General features: G+C 41.7%; 1 protein-coding gene across 2 annotated transcripts; it reads left to right on the forward strand.

The window, feature by feature from the left end:
* Nucleotides 1–144: 144 nt before the first annotated feature.
* On the forward strand, nucleotides 145–19,231 carry LOC136438863 (CCR4-NOT transcription complex subunit 10-like). Of its 2 annotated transcripts, none has more exons than XM_066433876.1 (19): nucleotides 145–251; nucleotides 1,193–1,410; nucleotides 1,923–2,015; nucleotides 2,688–2,838; nucleotides 3,201–3,262; nucleotides 3,897–4,022; nucleotides 5,215–5,382; nucleotides 5,756–5,903; nucleotides 6,448–6,555; nucleotides 7,012–7,214; nucleotides 7,771–7,895; nucleotides 8,267–8,449; nucleotides 9,615–9,692; nucleotides 9,941–10,054; nucleotides 11,428–11,558; nucleotides 11,873–11,920; nucleotides 14,148–14,269; nucleotides 15,111–15,186; nucleotides 16,634–19,231. In XM_066433876.1, the coding sequence occupies exons 1-19, from the start codon at nucleotides 182–184 to the stop codon at nucleotides 16,774–16,776; spliced, it is 2,367 nt and encodes a 788-aa protein (XP_066289973.1). In that variant the 5' UTR covers nucleotides 145–181; the 3' UTR covers nucleotides 16,777–19,231. The 2 variants fall into 2 exon arrangements, with proteins under 2 accessions (XP_066289973.1, XP_066289974.1); XM_066433877.1 differs by having other exon boundaries at nucleotides 11,876–11,920.
* The last annotated feature ends 4,388 nt before the right edge of the window (nucleotides 19,232–23,619 follow it).

A 23,619-nucleotide genomic window follows, 5' to 3' on the forward strand; every position in this document is an offset into this window, starting at 1 on the left:
TCTTTTTTTCTTCAAAATTGGAAAATGATTCTTAATTGAAAATAGTGGTAAAACACTTCGTTAACGTTACATTATTATTCTTTGTCATCTGATCTATTTTTGTCTCATAGATATTATATAAACTTTATAATTATAAATCTTTTATAGACAGGTAAAATTTGTGATCCCCCGTTGTGAAGAAATGGTTCCTTCCTCTACGCAGGCGTACATCGCCCATCCAACATGGCTACCGAACGGTGAAAGTTTGCGAGGTTTGTGTCTTTTTTGTCGAAAATTCATTCATTTTATACACTTTTTGGAGCCAATTGTTTAGTAAACAAAGCTAACATTATCTACTTATGTACTACATGCGTTTTTTATGTGTAAGAGTGTGAAAAACCCTCCATTGACAGTTGTAAAAGGCGTCGGCCATGCTACCACAAGCAAATATGCACGATGGCCGTTGATGGGAAAAAAATTCCAGTAAAGGAAAGATATCAATAAAAGACATTTGAAGGTAGATGTACAGTGGCTTAGCTAAATGACCAGACCTTTACTGGAACAAGTATGGTCTTATGGTGGTTTACATGTGTTTGTAAGTTTTCTATTTGGTGGTAACTCGGATTATAAATTTTGTCATCTTTGTATCACTATTTGCAATCTCAGAGCAGCGGTAACCTTACTAGTAGTATATTTTCAACGTTACAATTTTCCTTCATTTTCAAGCGCAAAATTTTCATGTCAGATATGACACGAGGTTTACCTATCTTTAGTAAAAAGAAAACATAAGTTAACTAGTTTAAGTGCACTAGTGTTACTGTTACAGGTATAGTTAGACTTGACATTCGGGTCCCGACCTGTACCGAAACAATTCCACTGGGTACCCTAGGACCGGCAGATCAAAAAGAAACACACTAAAAAAAAATGTTATTGAGACCTTCTCAAGATCACCTGTCTATCTGTGCATTCCTCTGGTAATTCTGATGCTGCATCAGCTCTTTTAAGTAACTGTTTTTTTATACTGTAGCTCTGGAAAACCATTCCACAAGTTGACCAATGCAACATAGTTGTGAGAGGATCTTTTCAGCATTAGCAGCCTTTGCATACCCAGCAGTATTAGTTGAAAGTTGAGGTTAAACTTACAGGTACATGTATATGTGTACCAGTATACAGTCCCATTTGCAGTGGTTGAAATAGGTGTTTTCCATCACAGGATCAAAGAAATGTGAAACGACACACAACATGGCAGAGTCTTCAGACAAGCCAGAAGAGGCCACGGAAGCCATGGAGACACCTCCAAGCGTGCCGGTTATCACGGACGAAGAAAGAGAGCTTGCTGGGAAAGCCCTGCTGCAGTTTGAATCTGGGAAATACGACGCAGCGCTGAACACAATCAGCAGACTAGAGGAGTCACGGCCAAATGATCACAAGGTTGGTTTGTTCGTACCTTGACTCTGGAAGGAGTAACATGCCAATCTTGTAAAGAAATACAAGCTGCATATGCCCCAACTGTAATAACTTGTAAGGATTGATCCACTCAAACCAGAAAGGACCCCTACTCTTATCTATAAGTGTGATTTATTGTGGCTCTCCACAAACATGGCACCCATGGGATTTATGTCCGGAACACATTTTCACCGGAGTCAAGTGAGGAAATTTGTGTAAATTGCCTTTCCAAAGGGCACAACATTGTAGCATGCTAGGGATAAGAATCCAATCTCAACGGCAAAGCCACCATGTCACGGTACCATTGTGGAGAAATTTTTTCATTGACAGAAAGCTTTATCAATGGCTTGTAATTGTAGGTACATGCATACCTTAGCAGCTGTAACAGAGTAACTGTTTGAAGTTGAAAAATGAAAATAATCCTGATTGGCTAGGGGTAGGCTGAACTGTCAAGGTGCAGAAATGTCTTACTACCTTTCCCTCATGTTTTAACTCAGGTCCTACATAACAGAGCAGTTGTGGAGTTCCACAAGTCCAACTGTACAAAAACTGATGAGCTTAGACAGAGGCTACAGACGGTTTGCTCACAGGTGAGAAATACTTTTCACTTCAAGTAGTCTTGCCATCATTGTCTCAGGATGTCAACAAAACCCACAAAACATTAAAAATATTTGGTTCTTTATTGAGAGATCTGTCAAATTTTTGGTTGCTCATCAATTCCTCAGTAGTAGGGGTGGATACCAGTTCGGCTTAATAAGGTCCAAGTCCAAGTTTAGGTCCAGAGATTTAGGTTCAGGTCCGAACCTGAACCTGGACCTGATCCTGTGCAGTTGATGTTTTGTTTTATTAGACCAATATTGAGCATAGAAAATTAATACTGACACACACAACTATAAAAGTTTCTTGGTGAGAAGACTTTTAAGATAAACCAGTGTTTGATATTTGAATGTTGCACTTATTTTGAATGCCTTTTTTGTCAGAGGGGAGACTCAAAACACTTTTAATCAAACAAAATAGACAAATATATTTGTACTTTGTTTAGGTTTTTCGGACTCAGGTTTTGGCTTTCAGGTTTTTTGGATGTTATAAAGGTCCAAATCAGGTCCAGCGAACTGGTATCCACCCCTACTCAGTAGTCACAGCTTCTAGTGGAAAAAGGGTTTATGGAATGCCTTAATCCAATTTAATGTAGTGCCCTTAAATACAGATACCAGATAAACCAAGGTCTGTTGTGTACAGAGATGTGACTTTGTGTTTTTCAGCTCGGTATCAAAGTGAATGATCTGGATGGTTTAGAGGATGTAGACAATGGCGTTCTGTACTATAACCAGGCCGTGGTGCGCTTCCACACCAGACAGTTCCAGGAGGCTACAAGCATGCTGGAGAAACTCTTCCAGTTCATCGAACCTCTCGGTAAAGTCTCTTCTATCATAGCAATGTGGATTATTCTTAAAAGGGCGGCCACCTCTATCCATAGTTTCAATATATTGATAAAACAGGACATGATAAAGAACTTGATTTAGGACTGAATGGTTTATATATTTTTTCTACTTGTTATTTATTACTGCATTGTTGTTTACTAGAACATCGTACATCGCCATGACACCTATCTTAAAAAGTGTCTGTAGATATGAATCATATTTTAAGTTTAATTTGCTTCCAAAATCTTATACATGTATACTCGTCAATAGACATTACAACATCATGCTTGAGCATATGTGCAGTTTATGTAAGGCTACTGTATGACGTTGCTTGTATTCTGTAATCTATTTCAGAAGAAACTCTTGCCAGGAAAATCTGTATGGTGCTGATTGACCTGTATCTGCTCACATATCAGGTAGGGATAACTTAACCTTTTTCCCACCAAGATAACCCTCTGGTACCATGTTTGTTTTGATTTTAGGGTTTAGTAGCCGGGGAAAGGTTAAAAGGCAAGTTCTAGTGAACCAATTGCAACAGTATGCATATTACGAGTGCCAGGAGGGAAATTTGCATCCAACTACTGTAAATTCAGAAATGTTTGCGGTGGTTTTATGTTTGCGGTTTTCTCGGTGAACTCTTCAGCGCAGACTTAAAACCACCGCGAAACTTTTTGCCGTCTATGACTGTAGCGCTACTATTGTTTCAAATGCGAACTTAAAACAACCGCGAACACACCTTTTTATTTTATCCCTACCGTGAGATTAAATCCCCACGAAATTTAATGCATCTTAATCTTACAGTATATTCTCTTCCTGAATCTGTGTGTACCAAGGTACAGACTGTTTTCACTCAGATAATCAGATAAGCATTATTTCTTTAAATCCAAGAACCAATTTATGATATCGGTACCATTTTAAAGTCTTTGATATGACTCAGTCAGGGATCAAACTCACAACCTACCAAATGCAGGGTGAACACTCTACTCACTAGGCCATTGCACTGTAGCTGTTAACTTTAAGATGCTAAAGTGATCTATCCTCAATCCTTAGGCTGAGAAAGCCCTACACATGGTCAGTTACTTTGACAAGATGCTGTTCGATCCCCCGAGTACCGGGAAAAGCAAGGAGGGAGCACAGGACAAAGACAAGGACAAGGAGAAGGACAAGACACCAGAGGTAAGATCATGTGTGTTTTGTTAAAGGTCTATGTCTGTGGACAAGTGGTTAGTACAGACAGGACACTTATTGTTTGTGTCTGTGGGAAATATTTTCTAAGGTACCAAAAAGTGGTCACATTGGCCAGGTAGTCGTTAGGTAGAGATGGTCACTTGTACAGGTTTGACTGAATAGTCAAAGCTGGTCAGGAAAACGATTGGCACAGGCACAAATCTGCCATCACAAGCCACATTCAAACAGCTCTGTCCCTTTTTACATAGTCAACCCCACGCTGTCCTCAGCAACCACCTGTTCTCAGTAACATTTTCTCTCAGTCCCTTCAGTGATTGCTGAATACAGGTCTGACTGTGCTTTCATTTTCTTCTGGAAATCTCAGGTTGTAGGTGGGAGTGTCTACTACATTTCTAGCCCTGTATATGGTCAAAAATAGAGCTCCCTTTGATGAAATCTGTGACCTATCTGATTCATATCCTACAATTGTGTTACTTACCAGGAACACGAAGCAGTAAATGACATGATAACGCCATTAGATTGTCTGCGTCATTTTGAAAAGAAGTTGCTAAGCAAATCTTCAGCCTACATGCTTTTGATTTATTGGTGATTAATTTTACATTGACATATTCATTGAATTCTGGATGTCGGGATTGGCATATTTGCTGATTGGAATAATGTGGCCCAGTACACATTGAAAACATCTTTACAATTACAGCACAAGTTTATGATTCGTTTGAAATAAGTCGTGTCCAGAAAAATGCAGGACAAATTTAAACAAGTTCAGGGTGCCAACATTCTACAATATACTTGCGTTCTTGTTTTCCAAACCCGTATTTCTAAAATTTCTAAATGAACTGCATTCAAAAATCATTTGTTCATTCGTTTGTTCAGACCCTTGTAGTACCTATTGCCGCATAGAGCAGCAAGTTACCTTGTTGTTTCAGTAGCAGGCTCCCCCTTAACGTGCTCGAGGCACCTCCCCAAACTCTGGGGGTAGCCCCAACCGAGATGTCCTGTCCCAGGATTGAACCAGGGTCTCCCAGTTAGCAACTGATTGTAACCAGGACCTCAATTGTGTGGCTGCTACCAGTAGAGCTACAGGGGCATCCCACCATTGAAAGCCATTCAGAGATCTTATTTAAGAATTGTCGAGAATTTCAAGAATTGTGAAAGTATCATTTTTCCATTGTTTGCTCAGAGTGGGGGCACGCCTGCCGCTGCGAAGGAGACATCAGTGGAGACGGTATCGCCGAACGAGGAGTTCCGCCCGCTGCTGCATCAGTACAAGGCTCGTTGCTGCCTGCTTGCCAAGTCTATCAAGGCTTGCAAGAGGGAGATCAAGGCAGTCATCAACACACAGGGCATGGTGGGGAGATCAGGATACTAGAGTAGAGTAGAGTAGACTGGTTGGGAAATATATGCAAATATATGCAAATTAAGAAAATGGCATGTCGGGTAATGTTTAGTGAAAATAAGGATGGTAACCTAACAATTGGCTCGCCAGTGAAGCTATGTGACTGCGAAAACCACACAGTCCAAAATACTGCACATCAAAAAATTCAATATGTACAATATTTAATCATATTACGCTCCTTTTACAGATGTCATATTGTAATTTCAGAGGATTCCATTGATTAACTTTACACTGTTGTATTACAGTTTTATAATCCATAAATTATTCAGCTAAACATATTGGAGAATTATTGCTGGATATTCATGTGTTGGTTTTACACTTTCAGACGAGCACTACCATCTTCTTGAAAGCGAACTTCGAGTATCTGCGGCACAACTACCGGAAAGCGGTGAAACTCCTGAGCAGTATTCCCGACGCGCCGCGTATGATAGAGCTGGGAGAATGGATCCCCGTGATGTTTTACAACAACCTTGGTGAGCTAGATTTATAGATTTGGAACAGTCATTTAGTGTATTTGAGAAATAAGGATCACATTTAGCTTTGTATAGAGTTTTGTACTTCACCCCAAGGGAGTTGAACTACTAGTAGTATTTTATTGTTGGATTGTGTATGTATGTGTATGTGACGTGCATGTACATGTATGCACGTATGTCTGTGTTTGTGTGTGTTTGTGTGTATGTGTTCCCTACAATTCCCCATTTACAAACTATATTTTGAACTCATCTAAAGTGATGTGATTATTTGATATTTTTGAAAAGTAGAGGATGAATCCTCTAATCTGTATTCTTCATCAATATTGATCAGCTGTATTTCGTCAGTGAGAGTCACTGACGAAGGATACTGCGAATACTGTCTGACCGTTTCCAAATTTCATCCAGTCGATTGAGTAACTGTTAGCTTGAACATTCATCATAGCCTCCGACATTCACAAAAAAACAACCTATTGCAGTTCCTTTACCATGCACTAGGGGGTGCATTTTACTCATCTGTATTTTTTCTCCTATACACCTTCATCAGGCTGTATCCACTTCTACATGAAGAAGTACAATCTGGGTGCCTTCTACTTCAAGAAGGCCATGCAGGAGAATGACAACAGGGCCCAACAGTTGCCCAAACGGGAACCAGGTAAGTGCCTGAATATTTAGACATCTAAATTTATAGATGTCTCTGTAGCACAACTGGTAGCAGTGTCACAGATGAGCTCCTGGTTCCAATTAGTTGGTAATTGGAAAACCATGGTTAAAATCCTGGAAAGGGCATCTTTCTTGCGGCTGCATCCGTCTTTCGGAAGGGACATAAAATGGGGCCCCTGGGTTGAGGAGGTGCCTCACGCAGGAGAAGGGCTAGCAACTCCTCCCTGTAGAAATATACCAGCTACAGAAACAGCAAGGAAACTTGTAAACCTATGTACCACTAGGCGCTACAAGGTGAACAACAATAACAACAAAAATCTATGGATCCATCACTCTACAATGCCTAAAAACTTGCTTTCACTGTAAAAGATAGACAATCATTCAAAGACACCTGCTGAAAGCGCTCTTCTTATCCCTCGACTTATTTCAAATATTGTCACTATTCTAGGGCAAGTTTTGTCAGGGCGACCGCTGCACACCCTGGCGACTAACAAGCACTACGAGCTGCTGTACAATGCCGGGATCCAGCTTTTCCACGCGGGGCGACCCCTGGCCGCCTTCGACTGCCTGATCGAGTCGGTCCAAGTCTACCACTCCAACCCCAGGCTCTGGTTACGCATCGCTGAATGCTGTATTGCTGCAAACCAAGAGGTAAGACAGTAGTTACTCCCATATTACATGATATAAATTCATGGTTGTTCTGAAAAATAGTACATCTACTTTGGATGCTATTTGTAAAGTCTAACCCTGTCAAACATTCCATATACATCTGTGGAGAGTTAAGTACATGAGCCAGTTTCATTTTCATTTTAAAGCCACAACAATACATTACCAAGAGGACACAGTAAACACAGAGGGCAGGAAATGAAATATGAATCTTTCTTTGCTCACCCTATGAAACATTTGTGGCAGCATTGGGCTTGACATTGGTGATACTTGGCACACGACTTTCCTCACTCCACCCAGATGGGTAGGAGAGGTAAAAGGCGATGGAAGAAGATAATATCGTGCCCTAGACTTGGTGCCCCTACAGCCTCAAAATGGCAATGGGACTATCTCTTTACCTACTTACAGTCCACATAGACCAGATTTTAGTAGTCCCAAGTGGTCTTCTTGGCCAGTTTGGACTGTAAAGGATAGATGGTATGCCTCTACGGCCTCAAAATGGCTACGGGAACTTTCATTTACCCATTTTTTTATCGTTTAGACTCCAGAGGAAGAGAGCAAGGGCATCCCCAGCAAGAAGCAGATGTCCTCTCAGGGCGTGGTCGGGTCGGGCTTCCACAGGAAGCTGGTCGTCATGTCGCCCAGTCAGAAGGTCAACAAATTCACGTAAGGCAACGTCTTTACTACAAACTTAACCCTGTTCCTGCTGAGGTGACCTGTCGGGAGAATATGTGTTGGTCACAGGGTTAGGCAGTAGGGGGAAGGTTGATTGATTGATTGATTGATATTTATGTACTGTAAATCACTTTGATATAGCGGCAGGAAAATATAGCAGTTGGAGGAAAATGGAGTAGGTCACAGCACTTAATTTTAACGGTGGGAACAAACATCACTGTCTCAAATGTCATTGATCAAACAGTTGCGATGATGAAATTTTAGCGGTTGAGTAGTGACCGTTAAAGTAGCTAAAATTAAGTTACAGTTAACAAATCAAGAATTACAGGATGATACCATGAATCATTTCATTCCTTTTCCAGCCCAAACGGCCAGTCCTCGGCCATCCCGGTAGCCAACCTGGAGTTCGCCTCCATCTGTCTGAAGAACGCCGCCATGGTGCTGCCCGAGGAGCCGGGCGCAAAGGATGCTGGGAACGCAGGGCATGCTGGGGCGGGTGTGCAGCTCGGTGGGCACGGCCTGGATTCTGGCGACATGTTTGACGGGTAAGGGATGATTAAATGGATTAAGAAGAGACGTTTCTGATTAGTTAAAAGGTCATTTGTTTTGTGAATGAATGTCAGGAGATTGTATCCAAATGCATTGTTACCTCCCTGTAGGGAGTTACTGTAGAGCTGTGTACCAGTACAGTGTACTGATACAGTACTGGGTACAATCAATTAGGTACAGGTCCAAAATACCTGAACCCTGCTGTACCCATACTGGACCAGTACTAACCAGGTCAAGCCTGACTCAGGGGATGGCCACTTTGGCAGTGCACTAAAGCCACATATTTACTATACTCCAGCACATAAAACACATTTGTAAGGCAGGAGTCAAATTTTCATCTGTTTTTATAGAAATGATACCTAGTACTATTAGATATTATGTTGTCACCAGTTCAAACATGTTTTTGTTTAGGTACAGGTACAGGTCCGGACCTGTACCTAAACCCGTGTACCTGTACCTGTACCTAAAATTTGTTTAGGTACACAGTTCAAGGTTGCTGTTTTGATGTGTCTGTCTGTCTGTATGTGTGTTTCCACAGTTATTTTCATATGCTATAGGTATAGGACTATAGGTACATCTCCCCACAGAGTGACAGGAAGTAAAGGCCAAAAAGTCAGAGTTGTGGGAGTGACAGGAAGTGGAATTGGTAGTTGTTAGAATTAGTCACCTATCAAACTTCTGAATGGAGTTTAAACTGTTAACACCAACACAAAAAAATTGGACTTACCCAAATTGTCGACTGATCAGCTACAGACTTTGTCAATCTGCTTCTGTGACGTCACGTTATGCAGATAAGACCTGTGACTCGGTGAGCAGTGGATCATATGTTGCAGAAAGTCTATGGCGCCCTCCGTCTCTGTTGAGGGATGGTTGTAAAGCCCGGATGTAGATGGACTCCTTAATACCTCTTGCAAAAAAGTCTAATTCTGAGACTTATCAAACTTGCCTGACAACAGACAGACATTTCAGATCATGGGGTCAATCAATGGAAGAGGCGACTTATTTACAGGGAGTTATTGTTACACCGGAGGTCTGTCTGTTTTGGTCTTCGCAGTTGCCACGCCACAGGTGATTGTGTAGAGATCCTGGTTGTGAATTAAGAAACCTTATTATCGTGTTTGTTCATCCTAACCCATGATGACTCCATGTCCCCCCCCGCAGGTCTTTACTAGGAGACAGTGGGTGTGTAGCAGCGCCCCCTGGCTTCCCTCTCAAGCCGCTGGAGGCAGCCAGCCTAAGGTAAGGGTTTCATCAGCCTAACAAAGCTGGTCATGTCTATCCTTTAGATGTTGTTTCAAAACTTTTGAAATCAGCAATAGGTAGAGTGTATGTGGCTAGCGTTAGATGAGTCCTTCCAACACCAGATGGTGCATAGGGCGGTGCCCATCACCATTTGTATTACTCTTGGGCCACACAGTTGTGTAAGCACATGTTACATGGTGTTATCTTGCCGTGCATATGACCTACATTTGCACATGTTGTTTCAGATGTTCAGTGTTAGCGTGCAGCGCGTACGTTTCGCTCGGACTGGGAGACAACGTGACAGCGCTCCACCATGCTCAGACCCTTCTCACTCAACCTTCGCTCTCTGGGTCCCTGACGTAAGTATACGGTGGATCACATTTGTCGTAGGTCGTCAAACAATATGATGCCATAGAATTTGTAAGCAGACTGTGACAGAATGAACCACGGACAAGGATCTTTTGCTTCGGTCCCATTTCCAATCTTGGGCCTGCCCGGGCTGTTTGTGAAAACAAAAAATAAAGAAATGTACCATATATCAAGAAAATACACAAGACAGTATATATGGTTAGGAGTAATTTTTTTACGTTTTGTGTCTTTTGTTATCTTTTGTATCAAATCTATCGTTCCCACGAGCTGCCCACGTGGGCCCCGCTTTGGAAATGAGACCAAAGCATTAGACAGCCTTATCATTAACAAGACAGCGGAATTTTGCAGGATACATGCACCACCATCCAAAGAATGTCCTTGATTGTACATTGATCTAAAATAAAATCAGGAAATACCTGAAATACATTTTAAGAAAGCAAATATTTACCAAGGCAGCATTCTGCTAGATTAAACCAATAGACTAATCCCATAGCTCCACCCACCGTAGTCAAAACATACACATGCAAGATATACACACAAAAATGCAAATAGTTGACAAACATGCAGCCACTTTCTCATTGGTCTAACTGCTAGCTCATACTCTAATTCTTGGTTTGTTAACGGTAACAGTAACTTAAGTTAATTTTAGCTACTTTAACAGTCACTAGTCAACCGCTAACATTTCATCATCACAAATATTTGATGACTAACATTTGAGACAGTAATGTTTGTTCCCACAGTAAGATTAAATGCAGTAGACTAGTATTTCCTTTTCCCCAACTGCAATCATTTCTATCCGTAATGATAATAACGTTAAATGGATTTACAGTAATTGCCATGTATAAATGTCACTGATATGGGCATGCATTTCCTTTGCGACTCACTAGGAGGCACTTATGTTGCTCCAAAGATGATCACTAGGCCGTTTTCTCCTAGGTTTTTGACCAATGACCTATTCCTGTAGAGGTTGGGAGGTTTGGTCTCCACCTTCCAATACCATGTCCTAGACACAATGGATAACAAACAACCCACTACTCCTACAGCCTCAAAGTGTATGGGACTACCTTAGCCTTTTGTTACAGGTTTGTTGGATCAGTTGGCATGTGTGGTGGCCCCCATCTTGAATTTGTGACGTCGCAGGGTAGCCATACCATTTCATCGGGAGTAGCTAGCGTTCTCTCTATTTCTAACAAATCGGCACACAACTATCACACATTCAACTCAAATAAAAAGAAAAATTCAAAACCAATTCATATTTATAGAAAGACCGCGTAATCGCTAAATTAATATAGCAAACCTAAAGTACATGTAGCACAAATACTTAACTCTAGTTTTACACATGTTTTATGACCTCTTCCTGTAGATTCCTGGGACACCTGTATGCTGCTGAGGCTCTGATCTCGCTCGACCAGGTGTCAGAAGCCATCCAGCACCTGAACCCAGACAATGTCAGTGATGTGTCAGTCTCCATACCCGGGACTGTCGACTCCACAGGTGAGCCTCAGTTCAACTGCAAGGTCCATCTGTCTTTTCTTCCTTTCATCCATCCTTTCTCAAGGGTCTGCATGCCTTTTTCCATAAGGCGTTACCAAATGTACATAATAATATTCTTGTCACTTGCCTCCAATGCTTTTTTAATAGTAAACTTTGCTGTCAGTCTTATAGCCAGATGCAGGAAATAGAAGATGACATATTAACCTGGAATACCCAGTACCAAAACTATTGGTCATCATTAAAACAAAACTTAGATATTGTTGAAAGAATATGAGTAGAAATGTCCATTAAACGCTCATTTTACCCTTTTTCAGCAGAGAAGGGGAAAGGATCAGATGAAGGAGAGGAAAGAGAGAGCCAGGGTAGGTACAGTAAAGCCCCTGTCTCGCTGAACCCTCAAGGCTCTACCAGCCTCCGGGGGTCGCTGGAAAAATAGTAGAAATTGGCCAAATAGAGTCAATTGTATGAAGGGAGTCGGCTACGGAGTGAGGGTCAAATATGCAACCCTTGACTGTGCCTGCGATTGTTACCCTCCATGGCCAAAGTCCCCCGGCAAATGTTAGTGTGGTAGAGACTAGGACTTGCGGCGCGTTGGCGGCCTCGCTGCGTCTTAAATAGGATTTTTGTTGCCTTTGACTTTATATGGGAATATCATGCAAAAAGTACAAGCTAAAAGACAACAAAAAACACAAAACGTAAAAAGATTAGTTTTTTGTTCAGTGTTTTATCAAATCGCTCGGTCGCAGTGCGGTCGCCAACGTACCATGGGTCCAGTGAGATAGCTGCCCATGTTGTTAATTTTTGTTGTCATTTTAAGCTTGCGAAAATATATTTTCATCAGCTATAGTTTCATTTCAACCCTGGGAGCCAGACTTGTAGATCGGGCTGTCAATTCCCTGTAGCGCTGATTTCGGCCGGCAGGTTTAATGCCAAGTGACATCGAAGCATTGTTCTCGCCAGCCTGAAATTTTTACCCGTCATTTCAATTTTGCTTCGGGGAAGAACATATCGAGTGCTGAAGGCGCGAGGCGTCGCGCCGGAGGCGTGACCATTCTAGGGGGGTCCGGGGGTATTCTCCCCCGGAAAATTTTGAGATCTAGACCCTCTAAAACGCTATTTCCTGCATTTTGAGGGGCAAATTTCCTGGTAGAATAAGCTTAGTTTAATGACATCTCTTTCGGTGAAAAATTACACAAGGGGTTCAGGCTTAACGTTTTGGGGAGGCGTGCCGTCATCGCGGAAATATCAAATGTTCTGAACTTCACACACAAGCTACACTTCTATGTTGTATACAATCGGTTCAGAAAATAACATTTAGCACAACAAAACTTTATTACGTATCAGCTACGTCCTACAAAAAATACACACAGAATAAATCGGCAAAAATAAAACACAACTTTTCAACAGTTGATCCGTATGCGCCCTGTAATTATCGAACATAATGAGGACTTTGACACCCTACTTTGAGAAAGAACGCAATAAAGACGTCCATTTTTTGGTACCATGTTTTCCACGGTTAATTTCTCCGGTAACTGCACTGAATGTGTTCAAAAGTTGTCGATTCAAGCCTTCCAACAGCCGCTTCGTCGTGCGATCCTTGCGATTCCCTGCAATTCCCGCCATTCCCCTAACATCTCGCAAATTCACGCTTAGCTGAAGTCTCGCGAGTAGCGAGACTCGCATGTCATTGGTCGTTTTTTCTTGACGCGACGGAGACGTGCGCTGTGATTGGTGGATGACAATATCTGACGCCTGTTTACCATTTCTTGCCGGAAGAAAGCAGGTTACTCAGCCGCCGCGGCTTGAACTTTAATACTGTTTACACAGATTACAGAAAGCCTGATAGCTATTGGAGTATTTCTGAATTTTAAGGCTTCTTTGATGACAATAACTGACGGTGAACCGAGAGGGACAAAACAGAAATAAACATCAGCCTGATGCGACCGGCCAAAACTGTAGTGGGGAGGGCGGCGCATGACGCCGAGTTTTCGGCGGCCGGCGAGCATTAGAAATGATCTAGATTGCCCTCGTCACGAACTTCCGCTGATCCTCTGGAGTTTTTGAAAATTCTAAGCTCTGTCTAAATATCTTCACACACCGATTTTTGTCCATTAAAAATGACGGGTTGGGCAAAAATTTTGTCCGTCATGACGGGAGGACGGGCGCTGGCGAGAACACTGTCATCGAAGCACCCTCCTTAAAGCAGGACTCCTATCGCTCGATTCGTCGTTGGCTCGCTCGCGTAGGGGCCCTGCTCTTCAGCGATGGTAGATACAGTTCTGGCGCCATCGCCACCAAAACAGCTTCAGAACGGTGTCTACCGTTGCCGAAGAGCAGGGCCCCTACGCGAGCGAGCCAACGACGAATCGAGCGATAGGGGTCCTGCTTTAAGGAGGGTGCATCGAAGGAAACTGGCTAATATCCTTATCCACAAGTCTGGCTCCCAGGGTATGAAGGTCAGATTTTTTTGACATATGAGTTGAATTTTTTTCTGTCCCAACAAGCAAATTTCCGTCCGGGATGGAGGGACAGGTCCTGGAGACAGCCCTGGGACTGTGGATGCTAACTGTTTAACCTTTAACCCCACAGCTGTGCACAGTCAGTATTACCCCCACTCCCTGCAGTCAGCCAAAGCTACCCTAATGTTCAACCTGGCCAGCGCACACTGTTTACGCAGTGAGTTTGAGAAGGCCAAGAAGTGTCTACATCAAGTAAGACTGCAGTTTCATTTTTCTTATGATCCATTTTGTGCCTTAACTTTAGATGTCTTACATGATTTGCTGATTTTACACAAAGTTGGACATAAGATTCTTCATTGTTTGAGTAGCTGTTGATGATATTTTTGGTGCAACTTATGTCAAGATGGTATGAAAATAAGGAGGGCTCAAAATACCATATGTAGGTTAGTGTAGGTAAGATTGGAGTTTTACAGGTATTTCTGATGTGTACCTGCACCCAACCTGCACTGGTTCATGCAAGATAAGGTCACACCAATTTAATTTCTTGGTTAACAGATTTTTTTTTTAAATCTTAGCACAAAACAAATCATGAAAACAGAAGGCTGGGGTGAGAACTTACACCTGACCCCGTTCACTCCCTGAAATTGTGTGCACCAAAGAAAACTCTTTCCTCTGAGATTCTGTTTTTTCCAATCTAGCATTTTTTCTAAAATTCCGTTAACCAAGACATTAAAATTGTGTGGCCTAAAAACAGCTACACTAGGGTGACATATGGCCAGTAGAGGCTCAAAAATGTCTTGTATTCTTCATAATAGCATCCTTGAATACAGCAGATAAGGCTCAAATGGCACTACTGGGAGCAGTTTCAATATACAATGTATTCATGTTATTTCAATGGATAAAGAAAATGGATGGTACAAGTAAAACCTATCTGGTTTCAGGTAGTTTTATTAAAGGGTTACATTTATACCTGCAGATGCATTTATTGCATAAAAGAAGCATTTCCTTAAACATGATTGTTCGAAGTGAGTTTGAAATCAGAGCAATCCTGTTTGAATACTTGTGTGACTCTGTTGGCTGTTCTATTTTGCAGGCTGCCTCCCTGATCCCTCCCAATGAGATTCCTCCACAAGCAATAATGCTGGGTGTATATCTGGAGCTGCAAAGTGGTGAGACATTTGATTTTTTCACCTAAAAGTTAGTTCATGTGGTAACATTTATATGTCAGATTACATATATCCACCACTTTGAAAAGCAGTGTGTTTGAGAGATCTATAGTGCAGCACCTCCCAGGTACATGTATGCACAGTTTAGATATATCGGAGTGCATTGTACTGGGAGACGTTGGGTTTGAGATCTGTTTAAACGCATTTTTTCAGTGTGACCTAGGTTAATAGACGTTGTACCGGTATGTAATGTTGAGCATATCACGTTATTTGAGACATATCTAGAGTCATTTCTAAAACAGAATGCTATGCCAACTCAGTGTAATAATGGTACTCTATAGCATTTCACTGGTAAATAACAATGCCCTCAATTAGATGTTGAAGAGGTTCGCGAAGCAATGGCTGAAAATACCTTGTGATTCTATTAATTTTACCTAAGTTCACAGCACCTGAAATTCGTGGTATTGTTTTGCAAAATCAAGACTTGTGGCAGAATCTAGCCTGTGTTTACACAAGCTCTCAGCCGGAGGTTACTGACCGGCCGGCGGCTAGGAGCATGATTTGTCAGGCTATGACAGAAACCACACAATGAAAATGTCGGTGCCTGTTTGCTGCTGGGATGAGTTTGCAGTGGATAAGTGTCCATGAAACCACAGGCTTAAAAATTATTGCAATATTTCAGGGTGCGAAATACTTTTTTGAGCCAGGTTGCCCATGTTGCAACCTAGGGCAAATGCTAGGTTGCACATCCAAATTTCAGGTTGCTCCAGCAACATTCACCAATTTCTTCAAATTAAGCTCGTATGTAGTGTATAATACTACTAATATTTCAAAATATAAATTAGATAGTATTTTGTTCCCATTGACCTAACAACATCTTGTTTAGCCGAGGGCAGTGTGTTTTCGTCTTTTTCAGCTCAAATTCCACGATCTATGAAGGGTTTTGGATGGTTCAAAACGAAAAAGAGTTGATTTCTTTATTTCAATTGAAGATTTACCGAATTTCATGAGAGTGACACTGTGTTTTTGTGAGCTTCCAGGGCTCCGATTGAGATCTTTGGCTCAAAATATAAGGTTGCACACTGCGCTACCTGGGTTTGGAATTAACTTGCACCAACCGAAATCTTGTTGCACTGTGCAACGTGCAACCAGGTATTTCGCACCCTGATATTTACAGTACATTTGTGAAGGATAGACATCCAGGTAAACAATATATAAAGAGAATTCAAACTCCACAACTGGATAAGAATTCAGAGATTTATTTCCGGACGTTTCGAGTGACATCCATCACTCTTCTTCAGCGTCACTAAAATGAACTAGAAATAAAGTCCGGAAATAAATCTCCGAATTCTTATCCAGTTGTAGAGTTTGAATTCTCTTTAAATATTTACAGTACCACTGCAAGGTCCTTCAAAGCTCTGAAGTTGTTCCTTCTTCTATCACCCCACAGGAAACACAAAGCTGGCTCTACAGATCATCAAGAAGAACCAGCTCATACCCCTGATGAAGGGGAACGACTCCAACGCCCCCCTCCCCACCAGCAACACCCCTCCCACACCCCTCACCAGGGCCAAACAAAAACCACGCAAATAACTCTCAACTTTAACCTTTACCCTTGTTGTTAACCTTGTAGTGCCTAGTGGCGCATAATTTCCTTGCTGTTTCTGTAGCAGGGCATATTTTTACAGGGAGAGGTTGATATAGCCCTTTCCCTTTAGCGTGCTTGAGGCATGTCCTCGAACACAGGACCCCCATTTTACGTCCCTTCCGAAAGACGGATGCAGCCCCAACCAAGATTTCCAGTCCCAGCATTGAACATGGGTCGTCCAACCTGGAGCTCAACTGTGGGGCTGCTACCAGTTGAGCTATGGGACATCCCTATCCTTCACCCTGCTGGGTCTTGCCCACTGTTATACAATACAGTTGCTTCAGTAACTGTTACCTTATGAATCAAGGTTTTCTTTAGGTGTAGTCTATTCTATGATTAGCTGACAGTTGATGAGAGTCCAGGCCTACAAAAGTTGAAATCTTAGTCTGGTTTATCAGAACCTCCCCAAGGTATATTGTATAGGCCTCCAGCAAGGCTGTTTATCGGAAAATGTGCCATAGTAGGAGGGAAAACCTGGAACTAACTAGGCTGACACTCAGGCTAGCCCTTTTGGTATCAAAATGTGTATAGGTTTTGGTTAGGCAGCAGGGAGAAGGTTTAATGTGTAATTTAAATCCTAGTCTGCAGACATTTTGAATATTAATTTTCCCAGTGCTAAGGTAGCCTTTTTGCACCAAAAGTTGTATTGGTTTGTGTTCAGGCAGCAGGGAGAAGGTTAAATGTGTAATTTAAATCCTAGTCTGCAGATATTTAAGGGTTTATTTTCCCAGTGCTAAGGTCCTTAGTAGCATTTTAGCACCAGAACTTGTCTTGGTTCTGGGATACGGCAGCAGGGAGAAGGTTAAACTTGGAAATGTAAACCACTGTCCAGACACATTTTAATGTTGATTTCAGATGGAACCAAGTTTTTATGTCGTATTTAAAACATCATGTTTCAACAGAAATTGCACCGTAAGTTTTGCACAGGCTGTTTGTTTGGTCACTACAAATGTGTCCCATCCTCTGTTGTTCACATTTTGTTCTGAAGGCAGAAGTTAGCTGGACTGATTGAAATTCGATGAACAGTATTAGAAATACATGTTATGTTTGAGGAAAGGAAGGAAAAGAGCATTGGTTATATGACAGATCTTTGGGTACTCAATGTAGAAATTTGGCTGCACAAAGTCTTTGTGTTTATTGTTTATTGAGACATGTAGTTTTAAGTACATTTGCATCGTTGTTTTATATTTGTGTAATTTAAAACAGTGCAAAAAGAGGAAATACTAGTACCAAGGTCTCCTTATTTTTAGTACCAATGAATACACACTAGTTGGGTGTATTGAAACAAACTAGGTGTGGTTAGAAAACAAAAAAATGTTGTTAGAAAATCAAGCAACGTCCCGATCTTAGATTTGGTACCTTTAGCAGTCTCATGTCCAGGCCTGTGAATGAAAGTCACTAAGGAGTAAGGCCACGCCATTTTAATTTCTTGGTTAATGGAAATTTTTTTTAAATGCTAGATTTGAAAATCAACAGGAAAACAGAATCTCAGAGGAAATTTTGTACTTTGGTGCACATAATTTCAGGGAGTGAACAGGGTCAGGTGCAAGTTTTCACCCCAGCCTTCTGTTTTCACGATTTTTTTTTTTGTTGCTAAAATTTTTTTAAAATCCGTTAACCAAGAAATTAAATTGGTGTGGCCTAAAGGTCTGCATTTAACCAGAGAGCTTAGTTCCACATAGGGTTAAACTTTTACCCTGCATAATGCTGACCTACAAGACTTTGACATTTGGTACTTGTACAGTCCTAAAGTAGACTCAAGTTCAAAATTTATGTAGTAATTTCTATTTGGAATACATCTACTAAGAAGTGTCGGATGGAAAAATGTTAAAGCATGGAGAAAGAAAATATTAACTTTTTGTTGGTATTAGCGATGCTCGTTGCCATGGAAAGAAGCAATTTTTGCCAAAATAACACTTTCCATTCCCCCTCCCCCTCTATTTTATCTACTAGTATAATACGGGGATGTCTCAAAGACCCTTCCCTCTGTCCTGGTACTGAAATATGCTTGTTGGGACAAAAATTTCTTGACATGAAATTTATGAAAACGTATTTTCGTAAGTTTGAAATGACCCAGATTTAACAATGAAAATACAACAACTTAGGCTCCCAAACAATGAGTGGGACAGATTGAAATTTCAAGCTGGAGACAGCCCTGATATAGATGGATATCTGTCTGTGTTAGATCATTCAATGAAAGGTAGTGATCAGATATAACAGAGGAGCCAACCAAGAAGATGTCATGAGGTTGTTTTTTGTTACCTGTGTATTTTTGACAGTACTGGTAGCTGTCCCATACCTGGAGTTTCAATGACTTCTTTTGTTGTAGCAAGGAGGTTCAAATGATTTAAACCTCCTTGGCTGTAGTAATAAACAACATTACCATACAAAACCAAACTATATGTTTGTGTCAAGTTGCAATTTGGTTGTGTTTTGTTATATTTTGGCTGTGTTTGTTGTGTGTATGTGTGTAGGGGTGTGCACATGTGTGTGTGCGTACATGTATTTGTGTGTGAGGGTGAACGTGTTTGTGTAAAGTGTTTCTTTTGTCAACACATTCCTAATGCAGCCCAGTTACATATGTTGTTGTTTCATACAGAAACACACCTTAAATCATATTTTTTTCCACAAACGTTTACAGGTGTTTTCTATATTCCTGTAGACAAATTAACTCTAGCCTGAAGTCCAGCCTTGTTACTGTTAGCTTTGGAGGAGACCAAAGCTAACAAGGCTGGGCTCCAGGCTAGCCAATTTCTACTACTTTTCCATGGACAGGTGTAGCCTGGTACAGACTACCCAGTCGTCGCCACTCAGGTGTTTTTCTCCCACATTAGGGCGTGGTTCATTGTTGTCTCGATCCTCCGTTGTTGACAAACAAACACCGGAAGTGGGCTTTCATGGCGGACATCATCAGACAATGCTTTCTTCTTGTAATCCACCTGTTTGTAGGGAGAGAAGGAGTTTCTGTGTTTACGGAATAAATTTGCGTATCCGTTTTACGCCCCTTGTTGTTTCATTTTTGCCGACAACGCTTTTCAGCTCTCCATTTTTGCCGCTTAGTTCTGTTGCGGACTCATTTTTCTACCATTTTGTCTTCCCATAACGTTTGTTCTCTTTTTGGTATCGAAAACAATTCTAGTTAGCCGGTACACGAGATAGTATTCAGAAGCAACGTGAGTTATTTGCGTAGCTTCTTATAGTGACGTGTTTACTCTCCAAGCAGAGGTTAGGTTCCGGCTTGTTTTGGACGTCTTTTGTGCGTTTTGTCGACCAGAAGTTTTATTTCGTCGGGTTTCCTTCAATGACATTATTGTATACATACTGCCTAACACGAAAACCGGACAAAATAGAAAGGCCGAGAAAAACTCATGAAAAGACGTTCAAATTGAAAACAAGCCGGAGCGGAGCCTAACCTCTGCTTGAGGACACGACGTCTTATGTAACATGTTCCCGCGCGATTCTGTGCTCGTAGGCAAACTGAGCCGCCCTCCAGAAATAGCTCCGAAAACATCCTGTTTTCCAAGCTGCGAACAATAAGCCCTCGCCTACGCCCATCCATCTTGTTTTCAAAACATCCCGGATGATTTCTGCGAACCGGTACAACCACAATACAGGTGTAACAACGCACCAGAAGGGAACCCCGTGCACAAATATTAATTATATCAAAGTACTTGTATTTTGACTACGTGTTCACAGCGAGAGTCGTTTGGAGATGTTTACCGGCATGTAGAGAGGGCTTAGCCTTAGAACTTGCGTAACATTCATTCATAGTCAAGAAAAAATTGTCCCCGAAAGTCGGCCGAGGTCACCTTTCCTTTGAACCTCCGGAAGGTTGTTACCAGGCTAGCTGGCGAGTGGTCACTCTTGATACTACTATTACTAGTAAGTTCTTCAATTAAGAGAGGTCGGCCCTTTTAAATAGACACAAGGAGGTAAAAGAGCTTGGTAGAACCTCAGTATTTGAACACTTAGAAGAAGAAGGCACCGCCTTTTCAGGTGGACGACTTTTGGAACGCTCAGATCAGAAGCTATAAACTGACCAAAAAGAAAAAGCTACCTGTCGCTCGACTCTTGGAGGACGTCTTTGCATCGATTGTATAAGGGCAAATACAAAATATGTACACGGTGCCATCCAAGAGTCGCCAAGGCTAAAACCTAAGCGACACACGACCTCAGCCACGAAAAAGACAAATTTTGAGACGGCGCAGTCACAGTCACCAGGCAAGAAGAAGTGTTTTTGTTAGACAGGTGGAACATTTACCGCTAGTGCTCTCTCTCTCTCTCTCTCTCTGTTTCTCTTTGTCACCCTAATTTTTTCTCAAAATTTTACCCCGCCCGTAACGTTACCCAAAATCTGAACTTCGTGACATGAAACTGATGAAAATGTATTTTTGTATTTATTTAAACCTAAAATGAAAATCTACAACATGGGCTCCCAAACTCCCAAGCTGGGGACAGTCCTGTACAATAAGATACAATTTCCGTAGTAACCGCTGGCTCAATCGTTTTGCTTGCTAACTAACGTTACAGTGGATAGCAAGCGAAATGATTTAGTTAGCGGTTACTCAGAGGTTACTAGTACACGTACTACGGAGGATGGGCCTGGCCAGCCGACTGCTAATCTCCCAGCAGATCTAACAGTGGCAAAGACCGTATCCAACTGGCAAAAGGAGTTTTTATAGCCACAGACCTTTTGCCATTTGGATACGGTTTTTGCCACTGTTAGATCAGCTGGGAGATTACTCGACTGCTACATCTGCTTGGAAATTACGAGAAGATGTGGAGGGGGCGTGGCCCGATAAGGTGCATAACTCGCGCGGAATGTTAGAACTTCAGATGACCCATTTCTCAGGGGTTGTTGTCCTCCTCTTATGGAGTCAAGAAAGGGCTAAGAAACGGACTGTTCAACGATCAAAACATCGTGGTCTATTACAGAAAACAAAATGACGTGTAAACCTTTTTAATTGCCAATGCTATGAGATTATTCATCTACTTATGACACAATAGCCCCATATCCTTTCGAAATGTATGCAAAGGACCGATTTGAGCTTTCTCAATATTGAATAAATGGAAAAGAATAAACAGAAAAACAACTTACGTAACTTTATATGTTCACCTGTTTAGGGTCACGGCCATTTGCCGAAAGGAATGATGGGAACTTCATGACGTCATTGCCTGTGTGAAACCTTCTAATGATAAATATTCATTCGAGTAGAAGTCGGATCGAGCAAATCAATGAAATAAAATGTTTGTATCAAACATGTTCTGATAGCTGACTTTGATTGCTTTGCAACCTATAAGAAGGGAAATTTCAAGCTGTTCCTTGTAGAAGCTACTCTTTTCCTTCCAAACTATCACAGTTGAAAATGTTGAAAACGGCTCTAAAAGGCTTTTATATCATAAATGAGACATAAATGAGGGAAAATCCTCTGTATATGTTTGAGTTAAGAATATCCTAGCCTCCGTTGCAGGCTCTGAAGCGGCTTTTTGGGGGGCTAAATAATACACTTTCTGCAGCCACCCCGTAACTATCAGCCATCCTGTAACTATCAGCCGCTGATAGTTACAGGATGGCTGATAGTTACGGGGTGGCTGCAGAAAGTGTATTATTTAGCCCCCCAAAAAGCCGCTTCAGAGCCTGCAACGGAGGCTAAGAATATCCCAACAATGACGTAACCACGCCCACGCGAATGTTATCTTACATAAACTTTATTGCATAACAGTTATACAAGGTACAACGTATGGCATTTTCTGCTACATAACAACAACCATTCTCGACGAGACCAATCTACCGTAGTTTACAAAAGACTACTAGTGTGTAGTATGGGACGAGAACGTGTTTTACAAGCATTGCTGGAATAACTATGACTATTTTTTCTAACTCTACTCTACTCTGCAAGACATCAACACGGTTCTTGTGATCTCCAAGTAGATGTTGCGAGGAAAGATTGTGATGTGACGGTTTCTGTATAGCCGGAAACCTGCCCTTCGTAACACACCAGCTTCGCAGGCACGCGGCGTGGTAGCAGCTAGTTATATTACACTGAACGACCTGTCACACCTAACGTTTGAACACATAACTGTAAGCGTTGTTTAAAGCAATTTACGAGGATGCTCCTACAAACTGCAATACTTGGTGGCAACAAATTCCACTCTACGATAGTGACATCCACCGTAGATCTGTTTTCATTTTGCTGGGCTCACTTTTTACTGACCGACATGCATCCCCACCAGAAGGAACTAATCAACGTTACAACAGTTTCGGAAATCGGAATCTATCCACGCAAACCTCCTTGCATACACTGATACACAAACGGCTCCTAAAATATCATTAAAGATAGTAGAAATCTACGACGTACGTGAAATAAAGGAGCCATATCATATCGTGACCTACAAAAGAAGCCGACCAGAAAACTGGACACTCCGAAAACCGATCTGCTTGGAGATTACTAGTAACTTATTTGGCAGTACTGTATCACATGCAGCGCTATTGTCAGATTCTTTTGAGTGGTCATCTCGGGTCATTGACCTAAAAAACTACGTTCACTGACGTCACAGGCTATCTCTATAACTGCCTCTTGTTGGATTAAGTTGCTTTCTTCAAACCAAGGATTGGGCCGAAGCCTCCTTGTTCAAACAGAGCCTGGGTAAACTTTGGGGGCATGTTCTCTGACAAAGAATACAAAGGTCCAAACCCATTTGGCGCCAAATCCTCTGCCACCTCTTCGCCGGTGTTTGGTCGGAAAGGTCGTCGTGACGTCAGAAAGGTTACCTCAGGTTATCTAAAC

The sequence above is a fragment of the Branchiostoma lanceolatum genome, chromosome 7 (assembly GCF_035083965.1).
Source record: "Branchiostoma lanceolatum isolate klBraLanc5 chromosome 7, klBraLanc5.hap2, whole genome shotgun sequence".
Taxonomy (NCBI): domain Eukaryota; kingdom Metazoa; phylum Chordata; class Leptocardii; order Amphioxiformes; family Branchiostomatidae; genus Branchiostoma; species Branchiostoma lanceolatum.

Bases quoted from the DNA above. Each gene is read 5' to 3' on its own strand.
- LOC136438863 (XM_066433876.1), top strand. From the start codon at position 182: ATGGTTCCTTCCTCTACGCAGGCGTACATCGCCCATCCAACATGGCTA. The intron at 2,016-2,687 runs GTGAGAAATACT...TGTGTTTTTCAG, and splicing joins TACAGACGGTTTGCTCACAG to CTCGGTATCAAAGTGAATGA. The intron at 5,383-5,755 runs GTGGGGAGATCA...TTACACTTTCAG, and splicing joins TCATCAACACACAGGGCATG to ACGAGCACTACCATCTTCTT.